Here is a 23,042-nt window from a genome sequence, read left to right as displayed (position 1 = left end):
TTCCTGATTTCCCCTTCAATTTTTAAAAAACTCCACTGTGGGAGATGCTGTTAGGATATCTACACTAATAAAAGAGAAACATGGTAATTAGCGTACGACCGCTACCCTTCCCATTGGCTAATCAGCATATCCTTATGCAAATTTACTGTCAGCCAAGATGGCGGCCGGCAGCCAGGCAGCTGGAAGCGAACATGAGGCTTGCTTGCTCCAGTGACTGCAGACTCCAACGTTCCCCGCCTGACTTGCCGGCCTCTGAGCTACAACTCTAAGAAACTATGTTGCAAACATAGAAGATAAACAAAACCCCAGAAACCAGCTTTCAGCCAGCCGGGATCTCAGAGCTAGAGTTATACATTGTTTCGATTATAGCAGCGGAAACCTCAGAGCTAGAGCCAGAGCAAAAGCTGGCCCAGAATTTAAAAAAAAAAGAAAAAGAAAAAAAGGAGTGGTTGGGAGCTTCAGTCAATTGCCAGCCTGAAAGCAGCCCTCAGCTCCTCACCCAGACTGGCCAGGCTCCCCAGTGGGGACCCCCACCCTGATCCAGGACACCCTTCAGGGAAAACCAGCTGGCCCCCAGGCCTCTATCCTATATAGTAAAAGGGTAATATGCCTCCCAGCACCGGGATCAGTGGAGCCGCGAGGCCTCCTGGTACCGGATCAGCGTGACAGGTGGCAGTGCTCAAACCCCCTGATCGCCCTGTGGCTCTGTGTGTGACAGGGTGCGGCGTCCACCCCCCCCCCCCCCCCGAGTGCATAAATTTTTGTGCACCGGACCTCTAGTATATATATAAATAACTAGAGGCCTGGTGCACGGATTTGTGCACATTGAAAGGATATTAATTAGAAGAAATATTTTAGAGGTGGGGAGGGACCACTGGAGATTGGCTCCACGATATGTCCGGCCCATCTCGCCCAGTTCCAATTGGCCAGACCCCAGGAGCAAACTAACCTACTGGTTGGAGTATCTACCCCCTGGTGGTCAGTGCGCATCATAGGACTGGTTGAATGGTCAAATTAATGGTCGGACACTTAGCATATTAGGCTTGTGAAAGATTAATAAATTTTAAAGGGACAGAATTATTTTGATTTAAATGTTTATTTTAATTATTTATAGTAAGAATACACTGTCATTATTTTTTACTTTCCCATAAAACAGACATTTAGTTGTTTCATAATCCTGAGTCAGTGCTTTTGGGGATCACTGAGGTGATTTAGATTTCTTTTCTTAGCATAGTGTGTAACTTGTAGGTGGTGATCACTGTTTATGTGTTGACTAATTCCGCATCTGAATCTGCAGCTCACCTTGTGTCAAAAGACTCTTTGCAGCATTAAACACACTCACAGTAACGTACTGAAGGCCATCTTTTCGAAGACTGTGATTCTCCCCAGCCACTTAACAAGTTTCAAGTGGCTTTCCCCCTGATTTTAGGTTAGGATATGGATTTTGCATCAGGATCCACCCTTGAAGTTTAAGCCAGTAGCTTTAGGAAACATCTGACTCCAGAAGTATACCTAAACTAGAAAGGTCAGTACTTCTGGTTATGTTAATACTTGAAGCTGTGACCTTAATGGTCACAGAAACTTTGGGTGGATGTGAAGAAAATTTGTTAAGATATTATTCAAGTTTATTTTTGAACAGTTGAAAATCTGAAAGTCAGGTTTATTATAGAAATGATAAGAAGAATAATGTGATAAAAAATATAACACTGAATGAGTTCACTGATTATTAATTAAGTTTATTTCTCTGCGTAGGTATAATTTGGCCTCCCAAGGTTCTGTCTTTGCAAGAAGGAAGTGGAAAATAATCTTGGGAAAAAAAACGAAGACAATAAGGAAGCCAGTACTTATTTTTACATGGTTGTCAGCTTACCTACCAATATGAACACTCTTCCCGTCATTTGTCCTCCTGGTGGAGACAGTGGGCTGATAGATTCTGACCGTGCGTTCCAAAGTATGTTAATTGAAGAAAGATTACGATGTGAACAACATAAAACTAATTATCAGACTCTGAAAGCCGAACACAACAGGTAAAATACTTAAATTTGGAGATGAGAACCTTGCATTGAAAAAAAATATTTTTTGAATGTTTGCTCTGGAACATACAGTATAATTTTAGCTTTTTACAGTATATGCATTTAAAACTTTAATACAGTAAAATTTTTGCTTTAAAATTGCTTTATTCAAAACTAAGTATGGTATCAAGTTGTATTATGAATTTATAAAAGTCTTGTTTTGAAAGTAGCTAAGACATATATAATTAAATGTATCTGTGTGGCTAAATTGTTTTTTCACCTCAAAGTAAAATTGCTTTCAGAAACTACTGCATTAATAATTAAATGAAACTCTATAAAGAAAAAGATATTTGCAGTATTGTTTTTTTAAATCCTCACCTGAGGATATTTTTTTTTCTCTTGATTTTTTTTTTTTTTAGAGAGAATGGAGAGGAGGGAGGATGGGGGGTAGAGAGAGAGGGAGAAACATTGATGTGAGGGAGACACATTAATTGGTTGCCCCCCATTCACACTCTGACCAGGGCTAGGCATGGAGCCTGCAACCCAGGTACGTGCCCTTGACTGGGAATCGAACCTGAGACCCTTTTCTGTAGGCCGATACTGTAACCATTGAGCAACCCAGCCAGGGCAATATTACAGTTTTAATAGGATATATGATATTGGTCTTCTGTAGTTTTGATTGACTTTACATAAAAAGTAATGCAGTTAGAGAGAAACCAAGATGGCGGCATAGGTAAACACCGGAAATTGCTGCCTCGCACAACCACCTCTAAAATACAACTAAAAGACAAAATGGACATCATCCAGAACCACAGGAAGGCTGGCTGAGTGGAAATTATACAACTAGAAGGAAAGAGAAAAGCACACTGAGACTCAGAGGAGGTGGGGAATTAAAGTGCAGAGGTACGGAGGTGCACGTGGAAAGGGCTGGCAACTGAGGACATGGTTATCTTTTTCAATTGGGAGGGAGTCTCAAGCTCCCCACTGCTCTGGACTCCAGTTCCGGGTGATTCTCTGGGGACCCAGACTCATACGGGGAGAAACTGGACTGTCTGGAATCGGTCGGAACTTGAGGGCAGCTTTCTTTCAGAGGTGCTTGCAGCGATTACCAGGTCACTGAAATGCGGGGCCTCTTAGGGTAGGACTGAGGAGCAGCCATAGCTGCTTGCTCCTGTTGATCCCCTGAGACCCCACCCCACCCAAGCTGTGCGCAGAGGCTTTGGCATATGAAAGGCCTGGCCCTTTGCAATCTGAAAATTACCTAACAATCTCCAGCTGGGTCAGAGAGACCCAGAACTTCCAAAAGAAGGTCCAAGGCCCCACAGCAGCTTGCATTGCTTCACAGCTGGGCCTCATCTGGGCACCTCCAAACCCCAAACAAGGAAGAGGAATCTGCAGATCTCTCCATAGCTCCTGCTGGGTAGCCTCAGGCAGAGGCTAAATTAGCACCTCCTTAGAGATCCAAGAGCCAGTGTACCCAGTTGTCAGAGTGGGACCATCCAGATTACAACTCCTCAGATCCATAAGGGACACACTCAGGGGGCAGACTCAGTGAGCACCAAAGCCTCACTGAAGCATGTCTTGCCCCAGAAGGGTGTCTCCAGCTCAGAAGTTCTCCCACTGCAGACACAGCTGATTCTCACAGCCAATTGGCCTGGAGGTCAATTCCTCCCAGTGATACCTACAACAATCAAGACTTAACTACAACAAGACTGTGCACAAAGCCCACAAAAGGGTGTGCCAAGAGTTTCCACCGGAAGTAATTGGGGAGGCTGAGCCACTGGGCCCGATAGGACACCTAGCACAGAAAGCCACTCTATCAACACAGGGAAGCATAAAAAATGTGGAGACAAAGACACAGGTCACAAATGACAGAAATGGAGGAAAGCAAACTACAGGATATAGAGTTCAAAACCACACTGTTAAGGTTTTTCAAGAATTTTCTAGAAACCGCTGTTAAATTTAGTGAGGGCAAGAAATCTAGTGAGACCCTCGAGGATATGAAAAAGGACCAACTAGAAATTAAGCATATACTGACTGAAATAAAGAATATTATACAGAGTTCCAATAGCAGACTAGAGCAGTGATGGCGAACCTTTAGAGTTCGGCGTGTCAGCATTTTGAAAAACCCTAACTTAATTCTGGTGCCATGTCACATATAGAAATTTTTTGATATTTGCAACTATAGTAAAACAAAGATTTATATTTTTGATATTTATTTTATATATTTAAATGCCATTTAACAAAGAAAAATTTAAAAAATGAGTTCGCGTGTCACCTCTGACACGCGTGTCATAGGTTCGCCATCACTGGACTTGAGGATCGCAAGAATCAAGTCAAAGACTTGATATATGAAGAAGCAAAAAACACCCAACCGGAAAAACAAAAAGAAAAAAGAATCCAAAAATATGAAGAGAGTGTAAGGAGCCTCTGGGACAACTTCAAACATACCAACATCCGAATTATGGGGGTGCCAGAAGAAGAGAGAGAGCAAGATATTGAAAACCTATTTGAAGAAATAATGACAGAAAACTTCCCCTACCTGGTGAAAGAAATTGACTTACAAGTCCAGGAAGCGCAGAGAACCCCAAACAAAAGGAGTCCAAAGAGGACCACACCAAGACACATCATAATTAAAATGCCAAGGGCTAAAGACAAAGAGAGAATTTTAAAAGCAGCAAGAGAAAAACAGTCAGTTACCTACAAGGGAGTACCCATACGACTGTCAGCTGATTTCTCAATAGAAACTATGCAGGCCAGAAGGAAGTGACAAGAAATATTCAAAGTGATGAATAGCGAGAACCTACAACCAAGATTACTCTACCCAGCAAAGCTTTCATTCAGAATTGAAGGTCAGATAAAGAGCTTCACAGACAAGAAAAAGCTAAAGGAGTTCATCACCACCAAACCCATATTATATGAAATGCTGAAAGATATCCTTTAAGAAGAGGAAGAAGAAGAAAAAGGTAAAGATACAAATTCTGAACAACAAATACACGTCTATCAACAAGTGAATCTAAAAATCAAGTGAATAAATAATCTGATGAACAGAATGAACTGGTGATTATAATAGAATCAGGGGCATAGAAAGGGAATGGACTGACTTCTCGAGGGGGAAAGGGGTGTGGGGGTGCGGGAAGAGACTGGACAAAAATCGTACACCTATGGATGAAGACAGTGGGGGGCGGGGTAAGGGCAGAGGGTGGGGCGGGAACCGGGTGGAGGGGAGCTATGGGGGGAAAAAAGAGGAACAACGGTAATAATCTGAACAATAAAGATTTAATAATAAAAAAAAAAGTAATGCAGTTAGAAAACAAAGGCTACACTTAAAATTGAATTCTTTTTTTTTTTTTAAATCAGGTTGCAAGATGAGTACACAAAGTCACAAAATGAACTCAAACGCCTGTTAAATGAAAAGCAAACTAACCAGGAAAAATTCCAGCTACTGTTTGAAGAACTAAGAGGGGAATTATTAGAGAAAACTAAAGACTTAGAAGAAATAAAGCTACAGGTAACAAAATGTATTTGAGTTAATATAAAAATTGTCATATGTTTTGTGGAAGTAGTTTGGTGGTACAATTTAATTTTCTTTTTTATAGTCTAGATTTTTGCTACCATGTAGGGTTTAGCCATGAAACTCTTATTTATATAAATTTGTATTCTGTTACCTATTCTGATTTAAATAATATTTCACTATCAAAATAATTTAGGAAAAGACCACTTTGAATTGATAAAAATCCAGAATTAAATTTTTTTTAAAGAAAGATTTTACTAATTTTCTCTTCTTCTTTTTTAAAAAAAGTATGTTTGGCTCAGTTGGTTGGATTGGCTGCCTCCTGCAAACCTTCTACTTGGGATCAAGCCCACAACACAGGCATGTGCCCTGATCGGTAATCAAACAAGCCCAAGCTACTAATTTTTTAAAAAAAATTGATTTCAGAGAGGAAGGTAGAGGGAGAGAAAGATAGAAACATCAAAGATGAGAGGTAATCATTGATCGGCTGCCTCCTGTACCCCCCTCCCCACTGGGGATCGAGCCTGCAACCTGGGCATATGCCCTGGCTGGGAATTGAACTGTAACCTCCTGGTTCATAGGTTGACACTCAACAACCGAGCCACCACAGCTGGGCGACTACTAATTTTCTTTTAAGTATTGTAACTGAAACTAAGCTAGTAACAATAGTGTTTTTGTTTATTTAAGTTTTTTAAAAGACCCTGTAAAAACAGTATGTACACATAATTTATGTGTATAATGTAAGGTAAATGTAGTCTCTAAAGCAAAAGCTAGTTGGTACTAAAGTACTGACTACAGTTTCTTTAGTTCCTTTTTTGCACTGTTTTTCATTTGCCTAGAAAGTAAAGCAAAGGCAAACTTCAGCACCAGTCAAACATACTATATATTTCAAATCAGTAGGCATTACTAGTGGTATTTTCCTACATTTATTTAATCTTTGATAGGACCAGCTGTGTATTTCTATCTAGTGCTTGGTACAAATAATAGGGTACTATTAATCTTGGAGTCATAAGTTGATAAAGTAAAAAGCCATCTTTCAGCCCTAACCAGTTTGGCTCATTGGATAGAGCGTCGGCCTGCGGACTCAAGGGTCCCAGGTTCGATTCCGGTCAAGGGCATGTACCTTGGTTGCGGGCACATACCCAGTAGGGAGTGTGCAGGGTTTCTCTCTCATCGATGTTTCTAACTCTCTATCCCTCTCCCTTCCTCTCTGTAAAAAATCAATAAAATATATTTAAAAAATGTTTTTTAAAAAAGCCATCTTTCATGTCATCTAGTATGGCATCTCACCTAATTAATGGATTCCTTTGACAGCTGTGTTGGGAATTTGTCATTCAGTGTCTTCTTGAAATCTTCCATTGTTGGGAACAACAAACCATTAAGCTTGGAATGAAACCTTCAGTGTGCTTACTGGTTCATTCCTGGGCATATTTAGGATGTTTAACAAAAATAAAAATAAAAACCTCAGAGGAAAATGTAATTTAAGCCATTAGAATTGGTGGCTTGCTTTGTGTTGCAAAAATTCAGAGGCCTATCTGAATGGAATCTGTGAGCACTGAATTCAAGATACTGAAAGTATTCTTCAGGCATTGCAAATGTAAATTACTCTGTTTCTTAAGAGTAACACCTGTTCATGCTTCTTTTTACCACGCACATGCAAACAGTATACTTCAGAAGCCTGGAGTAGCTATATTAATACCAGATAAAATAGATTTCAAGACAGAGATTATCACTAAAGGTAAAAAAAACATTTTAATAACAAAAAGGGTCAGTTTGCCAGGAAGATGATGACCTTCAACAAATAGCTTTGTTCCTATGCCTTAGTTTTCTCATGTGTTAAAGAGGATAAAAGTTGTTACCTAACAGGGATTGTTGTGAGGATTAGTGAGATAACTTATGTCTCATTACTACACAGTAGGTACACATACATGGTGGTCATTTTATTATGTTTGAATACAGATTTCATGAGGGCAGGAACCTTTTCATGGTGTTTCCAGTGCTCAAGGCAGTGCCTAGAAAATACTTGTTTAATGAATCACCTACATAAACAATAAATGAATGCATCAGAATTGTTCTGTTCATATGTAATGTTGAACTTCTTGTTTTATATGTACCTGGAGTCTCAGCTTTTTAGAGTTGATAATTACCTAGTCCTCTTTCATATCTGATATGAGTTGAATTGTCCCCCAAAAAGATATGTTGAAGTTCTAACTCCCATTACCTCAGAATGTGACCTTATTTTGGAAATAGGGTCTTTACAGACATAGTTAAGATGAGGTCATACTGAAGTATGGTGTCCTTATATGAAGAGGAGAACAGACACAGAGACAGATAGATACATGGGCGGGGGAGACAGGAACACGGGAAGAATGTCCTGTGATGACAGAAGCAGAGATGAAGTGCTATAGCTGCCAAGGATCGCCAGCACACCACCAGACGCTTCAACAGGGCAAGGAGGGATTCACCCTACAGTTTTCAGAGGGAATGTGGCCTACTGACACCTTTGGACTTCTAGCCTCCAGAACTGTGAAACAGTACATTTCTGTTGTTCAAACCAATTTATTTGTTCTATGTTGTTATCACAGCCCTAGGAAACTAATATACTGTCCAGAGCACAATTGGAACACCTATGACACGCAGCTCTTCATTCTCTGCTCCAGTGCTTTCAGTGCTAGAGAACCAAGTGAACTTTTAAAGCAGTGGTTCTCAACCTTCCTAATGCTGCGACCCTTTAATACAGTTCCTCATGTTGTGGTGACCCCCAACCATAAAATTATTTTCGTTGCTACTTCATAACTATAATTTTGCTGCTGTTATGAATCGTAATGTAAATATCTGATATGCAGGATGTATTTTCATTGTTACAAATTGAACATAATTAAAGCATAGTGATTACTCACAAAAATAATATGTAATTATATATGTGTTTTCCGGTGGTCTTAGGCGACCCCTGTGAAAGGGTCGTTTGACCCCCAAAGGGGTCATGACCCACAGGTTGAGAACCGTTGTTTTAAAGGAACCCAGCTCCATTTATCAGTTGGAGTATGTTAAGCATTTTCTCTCTCATATTGCAATGAAATCATCCTCCCTAAAGTCTCCCCGATGGTTCTTATACTGTTCCTTGGATCTACACAAAATAACTTTGGACATTTCTCCACGTAATAACTTCCCAAATGTTTGCTGAAAAATATAATTTATCTAGTAAAGTTTCTATTTTTTAAGATATACATACCTGGCTTTTATGTGACATTTGTCTGGCAAAAATAAGTTAAAGAAACATTATGTATTATCTATACATATATTGAAGCAATTTAGCTCTTTGCTTTAATGGATGTTTATAATTTGTACAAATTGTGAGTTGAGTAAAGTTCACTAAACTCGAGTAAGATCCGCAAGAAATATTTCGAAGGTTTATGAAAGATGATTATTTTAAAAATACACATGTATTATCTTGTCTACCTGCAAAGTGCCTTTTCTGAGTTGCTTTAATATCTCTTTGGCTTTTCAAGAAAAACGATATAAAAATACTCATTTAAAGAATATTTCTGGGTTACATGTAGTGGAAGTGAATGAGAGTAATAATAGTTCTTGGCTCATAGGATGACTGTAAAGATGAAACGAGAAACTCATAGAAAATGTTAGTATAGTGCTTTGATGTAGAAATGGTTAGATCATTTAGCTATTATATTGTTATTATGTATTATGTTGGCAAAAGTTTTTTTAAAAAGATGGGAGTAATTTGGTATATGACTGATAAAATTGTTGAAAAATTATATATGGCATAATAGAGACTAGATAAAAACGGTTTCAAGACACTGGACATTATAAAGTGACAAAGACCCCTGAAAGACAAAAATCAAAGAAGGCGAATTTTGCAAACGCTTCCAAGTCACGGCACAGAAGGAATACCCAGACAAAGTCTGATAGACTCCCTGAGGAGATGGAATTGATTTTAATTGATTAAATTCTTGATTTTAATATTTGTTTTTTCATATTCAGAGAGTAGTGTGGCTAGTCACAAGACAGGGTAGCAGAGAGGAGGGTGGCACAGAAAAAAAGTTAATAAAGATCTTCAAAAGACCCTCTCAGCTCATTCAGTAGAAGAATGATCAGCACATGCATATAAGGGAAACATCTAAGGCCTGGAAAAGAGCCACCTGAAAGGATTAGAGGCATGACTGTATGGAGTTCATACAGAGCTATGCATATTTCCTTTCCCCAAAGCCAGGCTAAAGAACTTCATTTCACAGAGAAATTAGTGAGTACTCAGAAGGGTCTCAGCAGTAGGAAGTAATTAGCACTACATCAAACACTAATTTGCTCACACTTAATTCTTAAGAGCAAGACCCAGAAAGATGAGACTGTTTCCAAGTAATTGTCTACCAGAACAAAGCTTAAGAATATCAGAATACAAATATATCTAGCACGAAGCAAAGTAAAATTTACAATGTCTAGCATCAAACAGAAATTTACCAGGCATGGAATAAACAGGAGAATACTACCCACAATAAATAGGAAAAGAAAGTCAATGAGTCAGAACCAAACCTGATGTGGTACAAATATTAGAATTAACAAAGACATTAAAATAGTTATTATAATTGAATTCCTTATGTTCAAAAGTGAGATTAAAGATTGACCATATTAAGTAGAGATAAGGAAGATATGAAAAGACTAAAAGATGAAAAGACCAAATAATAAAATACAAACTATGATTATTGAGATGAAAAATATGCTGTATGATCTTAATGGCAGATTAGACAATGCAGAAGAAAAGATCAGTAAACTTGAAGACATGACAATAAAAACTACCCAAAATGAAACAAGAAGACAAAAGAGATTAAAAATAAACATAACATCAACGAGCTATGGAATAAATTTAAGTGACCTAATATTAGAATGTTTTATATAGGGGGTGGGGCAAAAGTAGGTTTACAGTTGTGAGTACACAAAACACCGGGTTTATTATTGTATTATTATTTATTTTTTGTATTGTTTTCCATACAACTAGAAACCTATTTTTGCTTCACTCTGTATAGTAGGCATTTATTCAGTAAAATGTTTGGAAATTTGGATATTGATAAATGAATGAATGAATTAAACTGAACATTATTTTTAGTGTTTTCTTTTAAATTTTTTCTTTATTGATTAAGGTATTACATATGTGTCCTTATTCCCTATTCTTAGTTTTTTTGGAAATTAATATAAAAGCAAGCTAGGTTGTTTTTTTTAACAACCAATATTTATTCATTCAAGAAATAATAATTGAGTGGTTTCTATGTGGTAGGCAGTGGTGCAGGGTGTTGGGAATACCATGGTAAATGAAATATTCAGTTACTTTTTGAAAGATAAATTTTGTAAAGGAGTGTAACAGGGAGGAGCCTAAATTAGTTTTTTATAACCAACATAAAAATCAGCCTTTTCTGATTGAAAATAAGTCTGAAGAATTCTCTATGGCATACTGAATTATTACATCTTTATTTTGTTTGCTTTAGAAAATAAACTATCAGCCATTGTATATAACATGATAACCTTAGCTGCTAACATAGTTATTTCTAATAATCACAATGATAATAATCAGTGATTATCTTTACCTCATGTTGATAGAATTTTTGATATCTCTGAGAGTCTGAAATTGAGATTCTTAAATTATTATTTATATAGTGACTTCTCTAAAATTAGGTATATTGTAAAATTACTTTGAATTGCATTTTATTGTCGTAACAAGAGAGGTTTTGAAATTTGCAAATTCTTGATTTTAATATTTGTTTTTTCATATTTAGAATTGTTTGTTTTTCTCTGCATATTAGGTATTAACTCCACAAAACTTGGAATTGTTCAGAGCCCAAATACGACAAGAATTAGAAACTCCAATGAGAGAGCGTTTTAGGAGTCTGGATGAAGTAAGTAATTTATGCAGAAAGAACTATGCATATATCTTCATGTGACTATGAAAAGCTTTTGAAAAGCATCTTCTCTACACAGAAGCCCTGCAATAGCTCCCTTTCTTGCTCAGTCCTTACAATAGCCTTTAAGGCTGCACAGGATCAGACCCCATTACTTCTCTGATTTCCTTCTCTCCATCCACACTGGCCTCCTTGATGTTTCTTTGGCATTCTAGAAATGGTGCCATTCAAGAGTCTTTGCTTTAGCAGTTGCTTTTGCCTTGAACACTCTCCAGGTATCTTTTGGTCAACTTCTCGACATCACCTTCTCAATGAGGCCTACTTTGACCAACTCCTGCCCCCATTTAATATTGCAACTTGCCTTTTCCATCACTCCTTAGACCTTTGGATCCCCATTTACCCTGCTCTACATTTTTTTTCCCTCGAGTACTTACTATCTTCTGATATGCTGTATAATACTCATTGTGCTTATTTTTTTATATTATCTTTTACCACTGCTTGCATGAGCGGAGGAACTTTATCTGTTTTACTCACTATTACATTTCAAGTTCCTAGAACAGTTCCTAGCATACAATAGGTACTCAATATTTGTTGAATGAAGGAATGAATTTCATGCAACCTTAGAAAAGAAAAAAAATTTGATACAGTTTTCCTTCAAATTGCAACCAGTCTCCGTAAATGAAACCTTGGTGTAATATGACTAAATGTTTAATAAAGGAGACAGGAAAAGATGATCGATATTAAGTATATTAGATACTAAACTAGACATTTATTTAACAAATATACTGAGCAGTATACATACAAATGAGTATTGTCCCCTTCAAAATGGACCCCTTTAGGGAGCTATAGTCTAGTGATGTTGCCATTGCTCGAAACAGTTGTAGATCCTGTTTTATAAATCAGTGGTTGCCAACCTTTCGGACCTCACGGACCACCAGTGGTCTGGTCCAAAGGTTTCCTTAAACCAGTAGTTGCCAAACTTTTGGACCTCATGGACCACCGGTTGGCGACCACTGTTATAAATGGTTAACTGGCTTGATAACGTCATTTTTTGAATAGTCTCCTAATCAAAGCATTATGGTGAATAGGTTTCAATTTTGGATATAAACAAAATTACTTAGACTTAAGTAGGTGATCCAGTTAAGTAAAAGCATATTTAAAAATACCAAAACAAAGTATGTCTCTAATAAAATCACAAAAAAACATATCCTTGGTTTGTAAATTGGCATAGAAATCTTTAAACTGAAGATTTCAGGGAGCCGAGTATTTTAGGAGGCTTCCTTATTACTTAACTAGAGGCACAGTGCACGGGTTTGTGCACTGGTGGGGTCCCTCAGCATGGCCTGCGGCAATTGGGCGAAACCGGCAGTCCAATGTTGCCTGCCGATCCTGCTTATCTCAGCCTTGCTATGCTGGCTGCAGGCTTGTGCCCAGTCAGTCCGATCAGGTGCACAAGAGGAGTGTCCATGGGAGAGGCTTGCACCGCCGCAGCTGCACTCGCCAGCCATCAGCCTGGCATCGGGCGCCTGTTAGTCAGCTGAGCGATGCTCCCACAATGGGAGCGCACTGACCACCAGGGGGAAGCTCCTTCGTTGAGTGTCTGCCCCCTGGTGGTCACTGTGTCATAGCAACCGGTTGACCTGTCGTTTAGTTGCTTAGGCTTTTATATATATAGATATATAGATTTTTCTAGTATATGTTTAAATAATGTCTCCTCCATCTTTCTGTTCTGTTGTCTTAAGTTCTTACTGAGATTCAGAATGCCAGCAACTTTCATAGTATCAGGAAGAGGAGCTGGACTATACCAGGGAATTGCATGTGTTCCTTGTTAGTAAGGAGAGTTGGTGCTTCATATATTCTTCAGGCAGATGTGTTGAATTTGCATCATTGTAATATTTGATTGAACCTTAAGTTATTGTACTAAATAGCCAAATAATCTTTTATCTACTCTGAATTCATTATGTCTGACTTTTAGGAGGTATTTTATGTTTTATAAAATTAATTTTTAACCTAACTATATATTAAAAGGTATGTTACATTCTTAAATATTATTTTATTAAGTCCAGAGGTCAAAACTTCGGACATGCTATACATTTTTATTATGAGACTCAGGGAGGAAATAAGGTTAATTGAATGATAATTGTCTTTATTAGTGCCTTCTCAGGAATGTATTAATTCTGTGTGTAGCATCCTAGTTATCAGAACTTTTCCAAGGTTTATTTATACTTCTCTTAAGCTTAGTTTTTACTTTTAGAATTACTCTGAATATAATGTAATTTAAAATTATATTTACAAAAGTAATTTTTGGAATGGATATAAATTTCATTCATAAATTTGTGATTAAACTATAGTCTTCTTTTAATTTAGGAAGTTGAAAAGTATAGAGCTGAATATAATAAGCTTCGCTATGAAAATACATTTCTCAAGTCAGAGTTCGAACACCAGAAAGGAGAATTTGCACGTACTTTAGAAGAAGAAAAAATAAAATATGAATCAGAGGTGAGTGATTAATTATACTAGTTTAGTTGTTAGCTTTCTAATAAACAAAATTTTATGATTATATATTTTTTGTAAATCTCAAGTTAGAGTTGATTGCATAATTAGTTTTATTAATTAATTTGTCATGATTTTCATCTGCTCTATAGCAATATTTTTCTTGTGAATGTTCTTTTTTTGGCTGTTAAATTTTTCTTTTCTTTGCATCGTTTATTTTGCCCCAGTCAGTGGCGATAGTCAGTCTCTTTTCTCCCATAGCCACAGAGGAAGGCTTCTCTGTCTGCAAATATAGTTTGTCTATGTGATTCCTTATTTAGCAATGTCCCCACCTCTTTCTTGGAACCATACTACATCTATCAGAACTCTGATGGTCAGTCAATGCACTTTTTTCCACTGATATAAACAAAGGGTTTATATCTTGACTTAGGGTGTGCCTGTCACCTTCAAGAAGTGTACTTTGTTCTTTGACAGCTGCAGTGGCAGCATCCTTTCCCTGCTGCCTACAGCATGCAGTCCTACTCTGTCTCTACTCATTTTGTGATTTGTCTCCTATTTCCAAAAATGGGGTTTGTGTTTCTCATTCTTTATGTTGCTTTTAGATTATTTTTCAGGGTGGAAAGAGAGAAATACCAATTTCTTATTTCAAATAAAAAGCCTAATACTAGTTGAATTTAAAAAAGTAGTTTGTTGTCTGTAGTTATGTGAAACATTTCATGTATAAACACATTTGCATTATACATTTATTGCATTATCTTTATTTGGAATCAAGAGTTAAAATATACTCACTTTCCTTTACCAATAACTAATTTGATCAAACTAACTTACGTGAACAAACTGTTCCACTATTGTTTGATATGCAAGAAGCTGTATGAACTTTGGATCGAGTTCATCAATAACACAGTACCAGAAAACTATAAATATTTATATTAGTCTTTCGCATTTAAAAAATTCTTTATAGCTTTAGATGCTTTATTCACATATGACCTCACTTCTGTTATAATGTTCAGTATTTCCATTTTATTATTTTTTAATTATTATTTTAAAATATATTTTTATTGATTTCAGAGAGGAAGGGAGAGGGAGAGAGATCGAAACATCAATGATGAGAGAGTAGGGGGCATGCAGGAGGATTGGCTGTTTCCTGCATGCCCCCTACTGGGGATCGAGCCTGCACCTGGGCATGTGGCCCTTACTGGAATCGAACCCGGAACCCTTCAGTCCGCAGGCGGATGCTCTATCCACTGAGCAAAACCAGCTAGGGCCAGTGTCTCCATTTTAAAGGAGGACACTGAAGCACAAGATAAGTGACTTGCTCAGTCTCAAAGAAAGTCAGCAGCCAAGTTAACAGTAGAAATTAGGTAACCCAACACCTAGCTGTGAATTATAAATTTGAAATAAGCAATGATTTGAAGTTGCCACGCTAATTAGGAGTCATCCAACAGCTATAATATTGTTAAGAGATAAATAGATCTATACTATGTGTGATGATGGAAGGATTTGAATCTGAAATTATGACAGATTCAGAGGAACTGCAGAATAAGGAACAAATTAGAAGCCCAATATCAGTTTTGTGCTACAAAACTGTAGGTTCTGCAGTTCTATCTGGAATGCTGCTTTAGACTCTGATGGTTCTTTTATCTAAAATATTCCAAGTTCTCTGACTTACACCCTTCTCAGGTTACTTTGAGCCACATCACAATAGGCAAAGTCTCCCAAATTAAAATTGAATTACCTCACATTACAGATTCTCTGATTGATTCTGGCAACCTTTCACAAGGGTTTTGTGAAATTTCATTAATTAAATTGTGAATGCAGTTTAGAATATCTCAAAAACTAAGCTTTTTAACATGTAAAATTTTAAATGTTTTATTTAGTATGACATTGGGAACTGACTTAACTTCTATGTGCATCAGTGTCCTCAACTTAAAATGGTGTTAGCAGTAGAACCTATCTCATGCTGTGAGGATTTAATAAATTAATATATGCAAAATGCTTAGACAAGTACCAAGCACATAGTAAGCATTCCACAGATGATAGCTATTATCATTTAAAATTACATGTACTCAAATTTCTTGAGTATATGATCCTGTTCTTTACTTTAGCGTGCTAGAGTTTTCAGTGTCAGATTTGTACTTAGATACTCTAAATCTTTTGAGGGCATCTCTTATTACAGTGTCTGCATCCCCCACCCTCACTGACCCCCAGCATTCTGAGTGTTCTACTTTCAGGTGCTGTCTGCTCTGGCTTTATTTGTCACAGTTATTTTTCTTTTACTACTCCCATGACCGAGGTAATTTTCAGCCCTGAAAAAGGCATATGTCTTTATTTCTGTTCTCTTGTTCAATATGAGTAGAATTCTTTTTAAACCACTGAGTGAAGGAAAAGAGATGGCAACTTCCAAAAGTAGATTAAAATATGAACTTTAAATCTGAGTAAATTAAATGTTACCTTCTTAGTGTAAGTAAATAACAAAATCTTTTTGTATTCCATCATTAATTTAGAAATATTCAATTCAAGTACATATAGGGAAAAGGGAAAAATTTAGAATAGCAGTAATATAAAAAGGTAAACTAGATTTAAAAAACTAAAATCTGGGAACTTGAAACTTCATGTGCAAAATGTTTACTGTAATGCCTGACACATAGTAAAGGCTCAAAAAAGTGGTATTACTATTTGTACCTGACAGCATTAATCATAGTACTGATTATCATAATAAATACAGAAGATATTTTAAAAATGCACAATATTAATTTGAAGAGAACTATAAAACTCTGATGAATTAAATCAAAGAATGAAATAAATGGAGTGATATTTCATGTTCATGGATACGAAGACTCAGTAATGTCAAGATGTCTGTTCTTCTCAATTTAATTTATATATCCAGTTTAATCCCAATTAAAAACTCAGCAAGGCCCTGACCGGTTTGGCTCAGTGGATGGAGCATCAGCCTACAGACTGAAGGGTCCTGGGTTCGATTCCAGTCAAGGGCATGTACCTTGGTTGTGGGCACATCCCCAGTAGGGGGTGTGCAGGAAGCAGCTGATCGATGTTTCTCTCTCATCGATATTTCTAACTCTCTATCCCTCTCCCTTCCTCCCTGTAAAAAATCAATAGAATATATTTTAAAAAACACACAAAAACAACTCAGCAAGTATTTTGTGGATATTAACAAACTGATTCTAAAGCTTATTATGTAGAGAGGCAAAAGACCCAGGGTAGGCAGTACAATATTAGAGAAAAACTAAGTTGGAGGACTGACACTACCTGACTTTGGGACTTAACTATAAAGCTATGATAAGACACTAGGCTCTTGGTGAAAAATAGATAAATAGATCATTAGAACAACCCGAAGAGTCTAGAAATACACCTATACAAATATAGTGAACTGATCTTTGATGAAGGAGAACTGATCTTTGAAAATGGAGAAAAATAGTCTTTGCAACAAATGGTTCTGAACAATAGTACATGCTAAAAAATGGATCTGGACACAGACCCTTCACAAAAATTAACTCGAAATAGATATTAGGTCTAAATGTAAAATGTAAAATTATCAAACTCCTGTAAGATAACATAGGGAAAAACCTAGATGAGCTTGGGTTTGTTGATGATCTTTTAGATACAACACCAAAGACATGATCCGTGAAAGAAATAATTGATGTTAGGTTTCATTGAAATTAAGAACTTGTGTTCTGTGAAAGACACTGTCAAGAGAATGAGAAGAGAAGCCATAGACTGGGAGAAAATATTTGAAAAAGACATATTTGATAAAAGGACTATTATCCAAAGTATACAAAGAACTATGAAACTCATCAATAAGAAAACAAACAAACTGATTTAAAAATGGCAAAAGACTTTAAAAGACACTTCACCAAAGAAGATATACAGATGACAAATAAGCATAGATGCTCAACATCATGTGTGGTTAGGGAATTGCAATTTAAAACGAGATACATGCATGTAAGAATGGCCCAAATCCAAAACACTGACAATACCAAATGCTGGTGAGGATGTGAAACAACAGACTTTGGAAATGCAAATTGGTACAGCAACTTTAGAACACAGTTTGGCTGTTTCTTACAAAGCTAAACATAGCCTTACCATACAATCCAGCAGTTGTCCTCCTTGGTATTTACCCAAAAGAGTTTAACACTTATGTCTGCACAACAACCTATACACAGATGTTTCTGGCAGCTTTGTTCCTAATTGCCAAAACTTGGAAGCAACCATGATGTCCTTCCCTAGGTGCGTAGTTCAATAAACTGTGTCATATCTATAGAATGGAAGATTATTCAGTGCCAAAAAGATGTGAACTATCAAACCATGAAAAGACGTGAGGAAACTTAAATGCAAATTACTGAGTGAAAGAATCAATCGGAAAAGACTGTATATTGCAGGATTTGAAATATATGACATTCAACTATATGACATTTAAAAGATCAGTGGTTGCCCGGCCAGCATGGCTCAGTGGTTGAGCATCGAGCTATGAACCAGGAGGTCTTGATTTGATTCCTGGTCAGGTCACATGCTCTGGTTGTGTGCTCGATCCCTAGTGGGGTTTGTTCAGGAGGCAGCCAATCAGTGATTCTCTCTCATCATGAATGTATCTATATCTCTCTCTCTTCCTTCCTCTCTGAAATCAATAAAAAATAAAAAATAATTTTAAAAAAGATAAGGGAAGATGGAGGAATAAATAGATGGAGCACAGAAGATTTTAGGGTGGTAAATCTATTCAGAGTAATACTATAATGTCAGGTACATGCCAATATATATAGACAAAATTCATAGCATATGCACCACCAAGAGTGGACCCTATGTAAACTATGGATGATGTGTAGGTTCATCAGTTGTAACAAATGTACCACTCTGGTGTGAGATGTTGCTAGTGCAAGAGGCCAAGTATATGGGGGCAGGGACATAAGGAACTCTCTGCACTTTCTGTTGAATTTTGCTGGGAACCTAAAACTAAATATAGACTCTTTTTAAATAATGGCATGCAAAGAAGCATGAAAACGTATTTCATAATGAAGATCAGTCAATAGGAACAGTCCTAAAAATTATTGAATTCGATAAAGTCATTAAACCATATAAATATACTCCATATGTTTGAAAAGTTAAGGGAAGCCTTGAACATGATGAGAGACATGGAAAAGATTTTTAAGAAAAGATTCTAGTGATGAAAAATACAGTCTAAATGGAAAATACACTAGAAGTGGATTAGACAAGCGGAAGAAAAGATAATAGCTAAATTTAAAATACATTAATAGAAACTATCCAAGATGAAATAGAGAAAAAGTATAGGAAAGAAATGATTATAGCACATGTCCAAGGATCGCAATGAACCACACGCATAGAAAACATGAAGAAAACTACACCAAGGCAGCCCTGACCGGTTTGGCTCAGTGGATAGAACGTTGGCCTGCGGACTGAAGGGTCCTGGGTTCGATTCCTGTCAAGGGCATGTGCCTTGGTTGCGGGCACATCCCCAGTGGGGAGTGTGCAGGAGGCAGCTGAATCGATGTTTCTCTCTCATCGATGTTTCTACCTCTCTATCCCTCTCTTTCTCCCTTCCTCTCTGTAAAAAATCAATAAAATATATTAAAAAAAAACAAAACACTACACCAAGACACTAAGATTCAAATTACTTAAAACTAGTAATAAAGAGAAAATCTTAAATGCCAAACAGGAGACTTCTACTTCTGGGAAGATGAAGTAGATGAATTTTTCCCCTGTTTATCCTGGTAAGTATAACATAGACCACTGGACATTATTTATAAAACAGACATAAGAAGATGCTGAAAGATGTAGAGAAGGCATACCAGCTAAGGACCTTGGGACCTAAGAACTGACTGGTATGTTTTCTGGGTTTTTAATTTTATCTCACATATCACTGATTTGGTGGTGAAGAAACCAGCAATTTGGCCCAGATAATAAAAAGCCCCAACACAGGCCTATTCTCTCTAGGTAAGTTTCTAGGAAAAGAACAACCTCGTAGCTTAGTTAATTTAGATAATAACAATTCTACTCCAGCCAAATACTGGAGTGAAACTGGACCTATGCCCATCCATACTAGTTAACACCAGTGGATCACCTAGACTTTCATTTTCCCTAGGCTGTAATGAGTAATCCTAACTCTCAGCCAAGATGATACAGAGAAGGCCAGGTAGGGAGCCATGACTTCATCCCCACTTGGCAATACCAAGGGCTCCCACTTACCTGCCATGGTGGAATTGGAGATGTCATTGGGAGCCTAAGTTTCTTTTTTCACTGGTCAGGTGCCCTGACCTCTCCCTGCTTGGATTATGTTAGAGAAGGCCTAATGTAGAATCAGGACTGTCACCACTGCCCTGTAGTGTCAGTGGTGACTACACCTGCCACTGTGGTATCAGTGGAGGCCACCTGGGAACAGTAACAAGTCATTCTTACCCCTGCCATCTAAGGAGGCATCAGTGGGTCAGTCCAATTAGGAGCTGGAACTCCCACTTCCACCCAGTATGTGTTCCATAGACGTAGAGCAGGGAATCTGGACTACTATTTCATCTAGTAGTAATGAGCAGCAACATCATCCTTCCCCTGCCAGAGTGATAACATAAAGAGACAGCTAAAAAAAACAAACTTTAAATTAGAATCGGAATCTCCTAATACAATATCCCAGAAGTCCAACATTTAATAAAACATCACTTCTTATACTGAGAACCTAGAAGGTCTCAAACTTAATAAAATAAGACAGTCACTAGATGCTAACACTGACATAACAATTATCTGACAATTATTTTAACAGAGCCATAGTAAAAATGCCTCAATGTACAATTAAAAGCACACTCAAAACAAATGAAAAAATAGTCTCACCAAATAAATACAGAAATATAAAGAATAACCAAATGGAACTTTTACTAGGTGTACCAGTTAATAATGTGGATTTTGTAATCAAAGAAAACATGATAATTTCAAGAGAAACATCAAAAGTGCTTTTATTCAAAGTAATGTCCATCGCTAGCTACAAATTTCCCCCATCTTTCCAGTAATTTGTGGATACCGTCCCAATAGAACTTTTCTTGTTTTGAGGCAATCCATTCAGAGACCCAATTTTCCACTTCTTTGTACATTTTGAAGTGCTGTTCAGAAAGTGCGTGTGTCATCGATTGGAACAAGTGGTAATCTGAAGGAGCAAGGTCTGGTGAATACGGCAGGTGGATTAATACTTCCCAGGCAAGATCTTTTAACGTGTCTTTTACTGGTTTTGAAGTGTGTGATGGTGCATTATCATGAAGCAAAGTTACTTTGCTGTGCCTTCTGGCCCAGTCTGGTCATTTCACTATCAAAGTGTGGTTCAAATTGATTATTTGTTGTCGGTAGCGATCAGTATTAACGGTTTCACCTGGTTTTAGAAGCTCATAATACACCACACCTTCCTGATCCCACCAAACGCAGAGCATTGTCTTCTTTCCAAAGCTATTTGGCCTTGCAGTCGATGGTGATGATTGACCTGGATCAACCCATGATTTTGTGCATTTGGGATTCTCAAAATAAATCCACTTTTCATTGCCAGTCACAATTTGATGCAAAAAAGACTTTCGTGCCGTTGAAACAACATTTTACTGATGACTTTTCGGTTTTCCATTTGTCTTTCATTCAGTAGATGTGGCACCCATTATCCTTCCTTTAAAATCTTTCCCATTGCTTGTAAATGATCGGAAATTGTTTGCTGAGAAATGTTTAATCTTTCTGCAAGTTGTTTTTGAGTTTGACATGCATCTTCATCCAATAGTGCTTGTAATTGTTTGTCTTCAAACTTTTTCTGTTGACTTGGATGTTGTCTTTCACATCGAAATCATCATTTTTAAAGCATTTAAACCAGCGTTCACAAGTATCTTGAGATGGAGCATGTTCACCATAAGCTTCCCAAAGTATACGATAACTTTCAGTAGCACTTTTCTTCAAAATAAAGTAATGAATTAAAACTTCCTGCAAATGCTCTTTTTTTGGCATGAAGTTTGACATTTTTAAGCGTAAAAATATCTATGATGTTAACACCTTCAGAATTTGACATATGAAGTTTTGAGGCTTGCTGTTAATACAACAAAATAGCATACATATCAAATCGCATATATATCAACATATGTGTAACTCCATCTATTGAAAAAAAAAATCCGCATTATTAACCGGTACATCTAGTAGAACTGAATCATATGATGACCTAAAAACAAATAAAAATAATATCTCAGTTGCTGAGCTCAACAGCAGAATGGAAGGGACAGAAGAAAGAATCGATGAATTGAAGATAGTATATTAGAAAATACCCAATCTGAACAAATTATAAAAAATAGATTGAAAAGGAAAGGCCCATCAGTAGATGAATGGATAAAAAAGCTGTGGTGCATTTGCACAATGGAATACTATGCAGCTATAAAAAAGAAGGATCTATTATCCTTTGAGACAGCATGGAGGGAACTGGAGATTTTTATTATAAACTAATAAATAAGCCAATCAGAGAAAGACAAATATAAGATCTCACTGAAAATGTGGAATTTAATGAATAAAATAAACTGATAAATAAAATAGGACCAGTGACATAGAAACATAGACTGATGAATATCAGAGGGAAGGGGCAGGTGGGCGGACGGGAAGAAATTAACCAGAGAACTTATATGCATACTAGAGGCCCAGTGCACAAAAATTCATGCACTCGGGGGTATGTGTGTGTCTCTCAGCCCAGCCTGCATGCTCTCACAATCCGGGACCCCTCGGGTGGGGTCCAGTCCCATTGCAGCATGGCTCTGGTTTCCTGGGCCTGTGGGCTGGGGGGGAGGGACCCAGAGGCCAGTCTGATGGCAGCATGGCTCTGTTCCCAAAGCTCCCTCCTGCTGCCGTGTCGTGGGTGGCTTGGGCCCACAGCTCCCTCCCACCGCCAGGCCGGGACCCAGGACTGACTCCCACTGGGCCGGGCTGGGTCCTAGGACTGACTCCCGCCATGGGTAGCCAGGACCTTAACCTGGTGTTCAGTCTTTTGTCCTGACATTTAGGTCGTGACGGACCCTGGCTCTTTATATATTAGGATATGCATTGCCCATGGACACTAACAATAGGATGGCGAAGGACTGGAGCTGGATGGGAACCAAG

General features: G+C 37.5%; 1 protein-coding gene across 3 annotated transcripts in view; it reads left to right on the top strand.

Annotated features, from left to right (window-relative positions):
- CEP83 (centrosomal protein 83) overlaps positions 1 to 23,042 on the top strand; it is a 133,144-nt gene that overhangs the window by 41,728 nt on the left and 68,374 nt on the right. Inside the window, exons 1-5 of one of the 3 annotated variants that reach the window (XM_014462027.2) lie at positions 1,410 to 1,525; positions 1,753 to 2,027; positions 5,373 to 5,523; positions 11,334 to 11,426; positions 13,797 to 13,928. In XM_014462027.2, the coding sequence (XP_014317513.1) occupies positions 1,855 to 2,027; positions 5,373 to 5,523; positions 11,334 to 11,426; positions 13,797 to 13,928 (549 nt within the window). In that variant the 5' untranslated portion in view covers positions 1,410 to 1,525; positions 1,753 to 1,854. Of the gene's footprint in view, positions 1 to 1,409; positions 1,526 to 1,752; positions 2,028 to 5,372; positions 5,524 to 11,333; positions 11,427 to 13,796; positions 13,929 to 23,042 lie in introns of those variants that run through there. The other 2 variants (XM_006096051.3, XM_023759940.1) reach the window with 2 other exon arrangements.

This window comes from Myotis lucifugus, unplaced genomic scaffold (assembly GCF_000147115.1).
Source record: "Myotis lucifugus unplaced genomic scaffold, Myoluc2.0 scaffold_167, whole genome shotgun sequence".
Lineage (NCBI taxonomy): Eukaryota > Metazoa > Chordata > Mammalia > Chiroptera > Vespertilionidae > Myotis > Myotis lucifugus.
The sequence above is the reverse complement of the archived record's forward strand: the minus strand, read 5'-3'. Positions and strand labels throughout refer to the sequence as shown.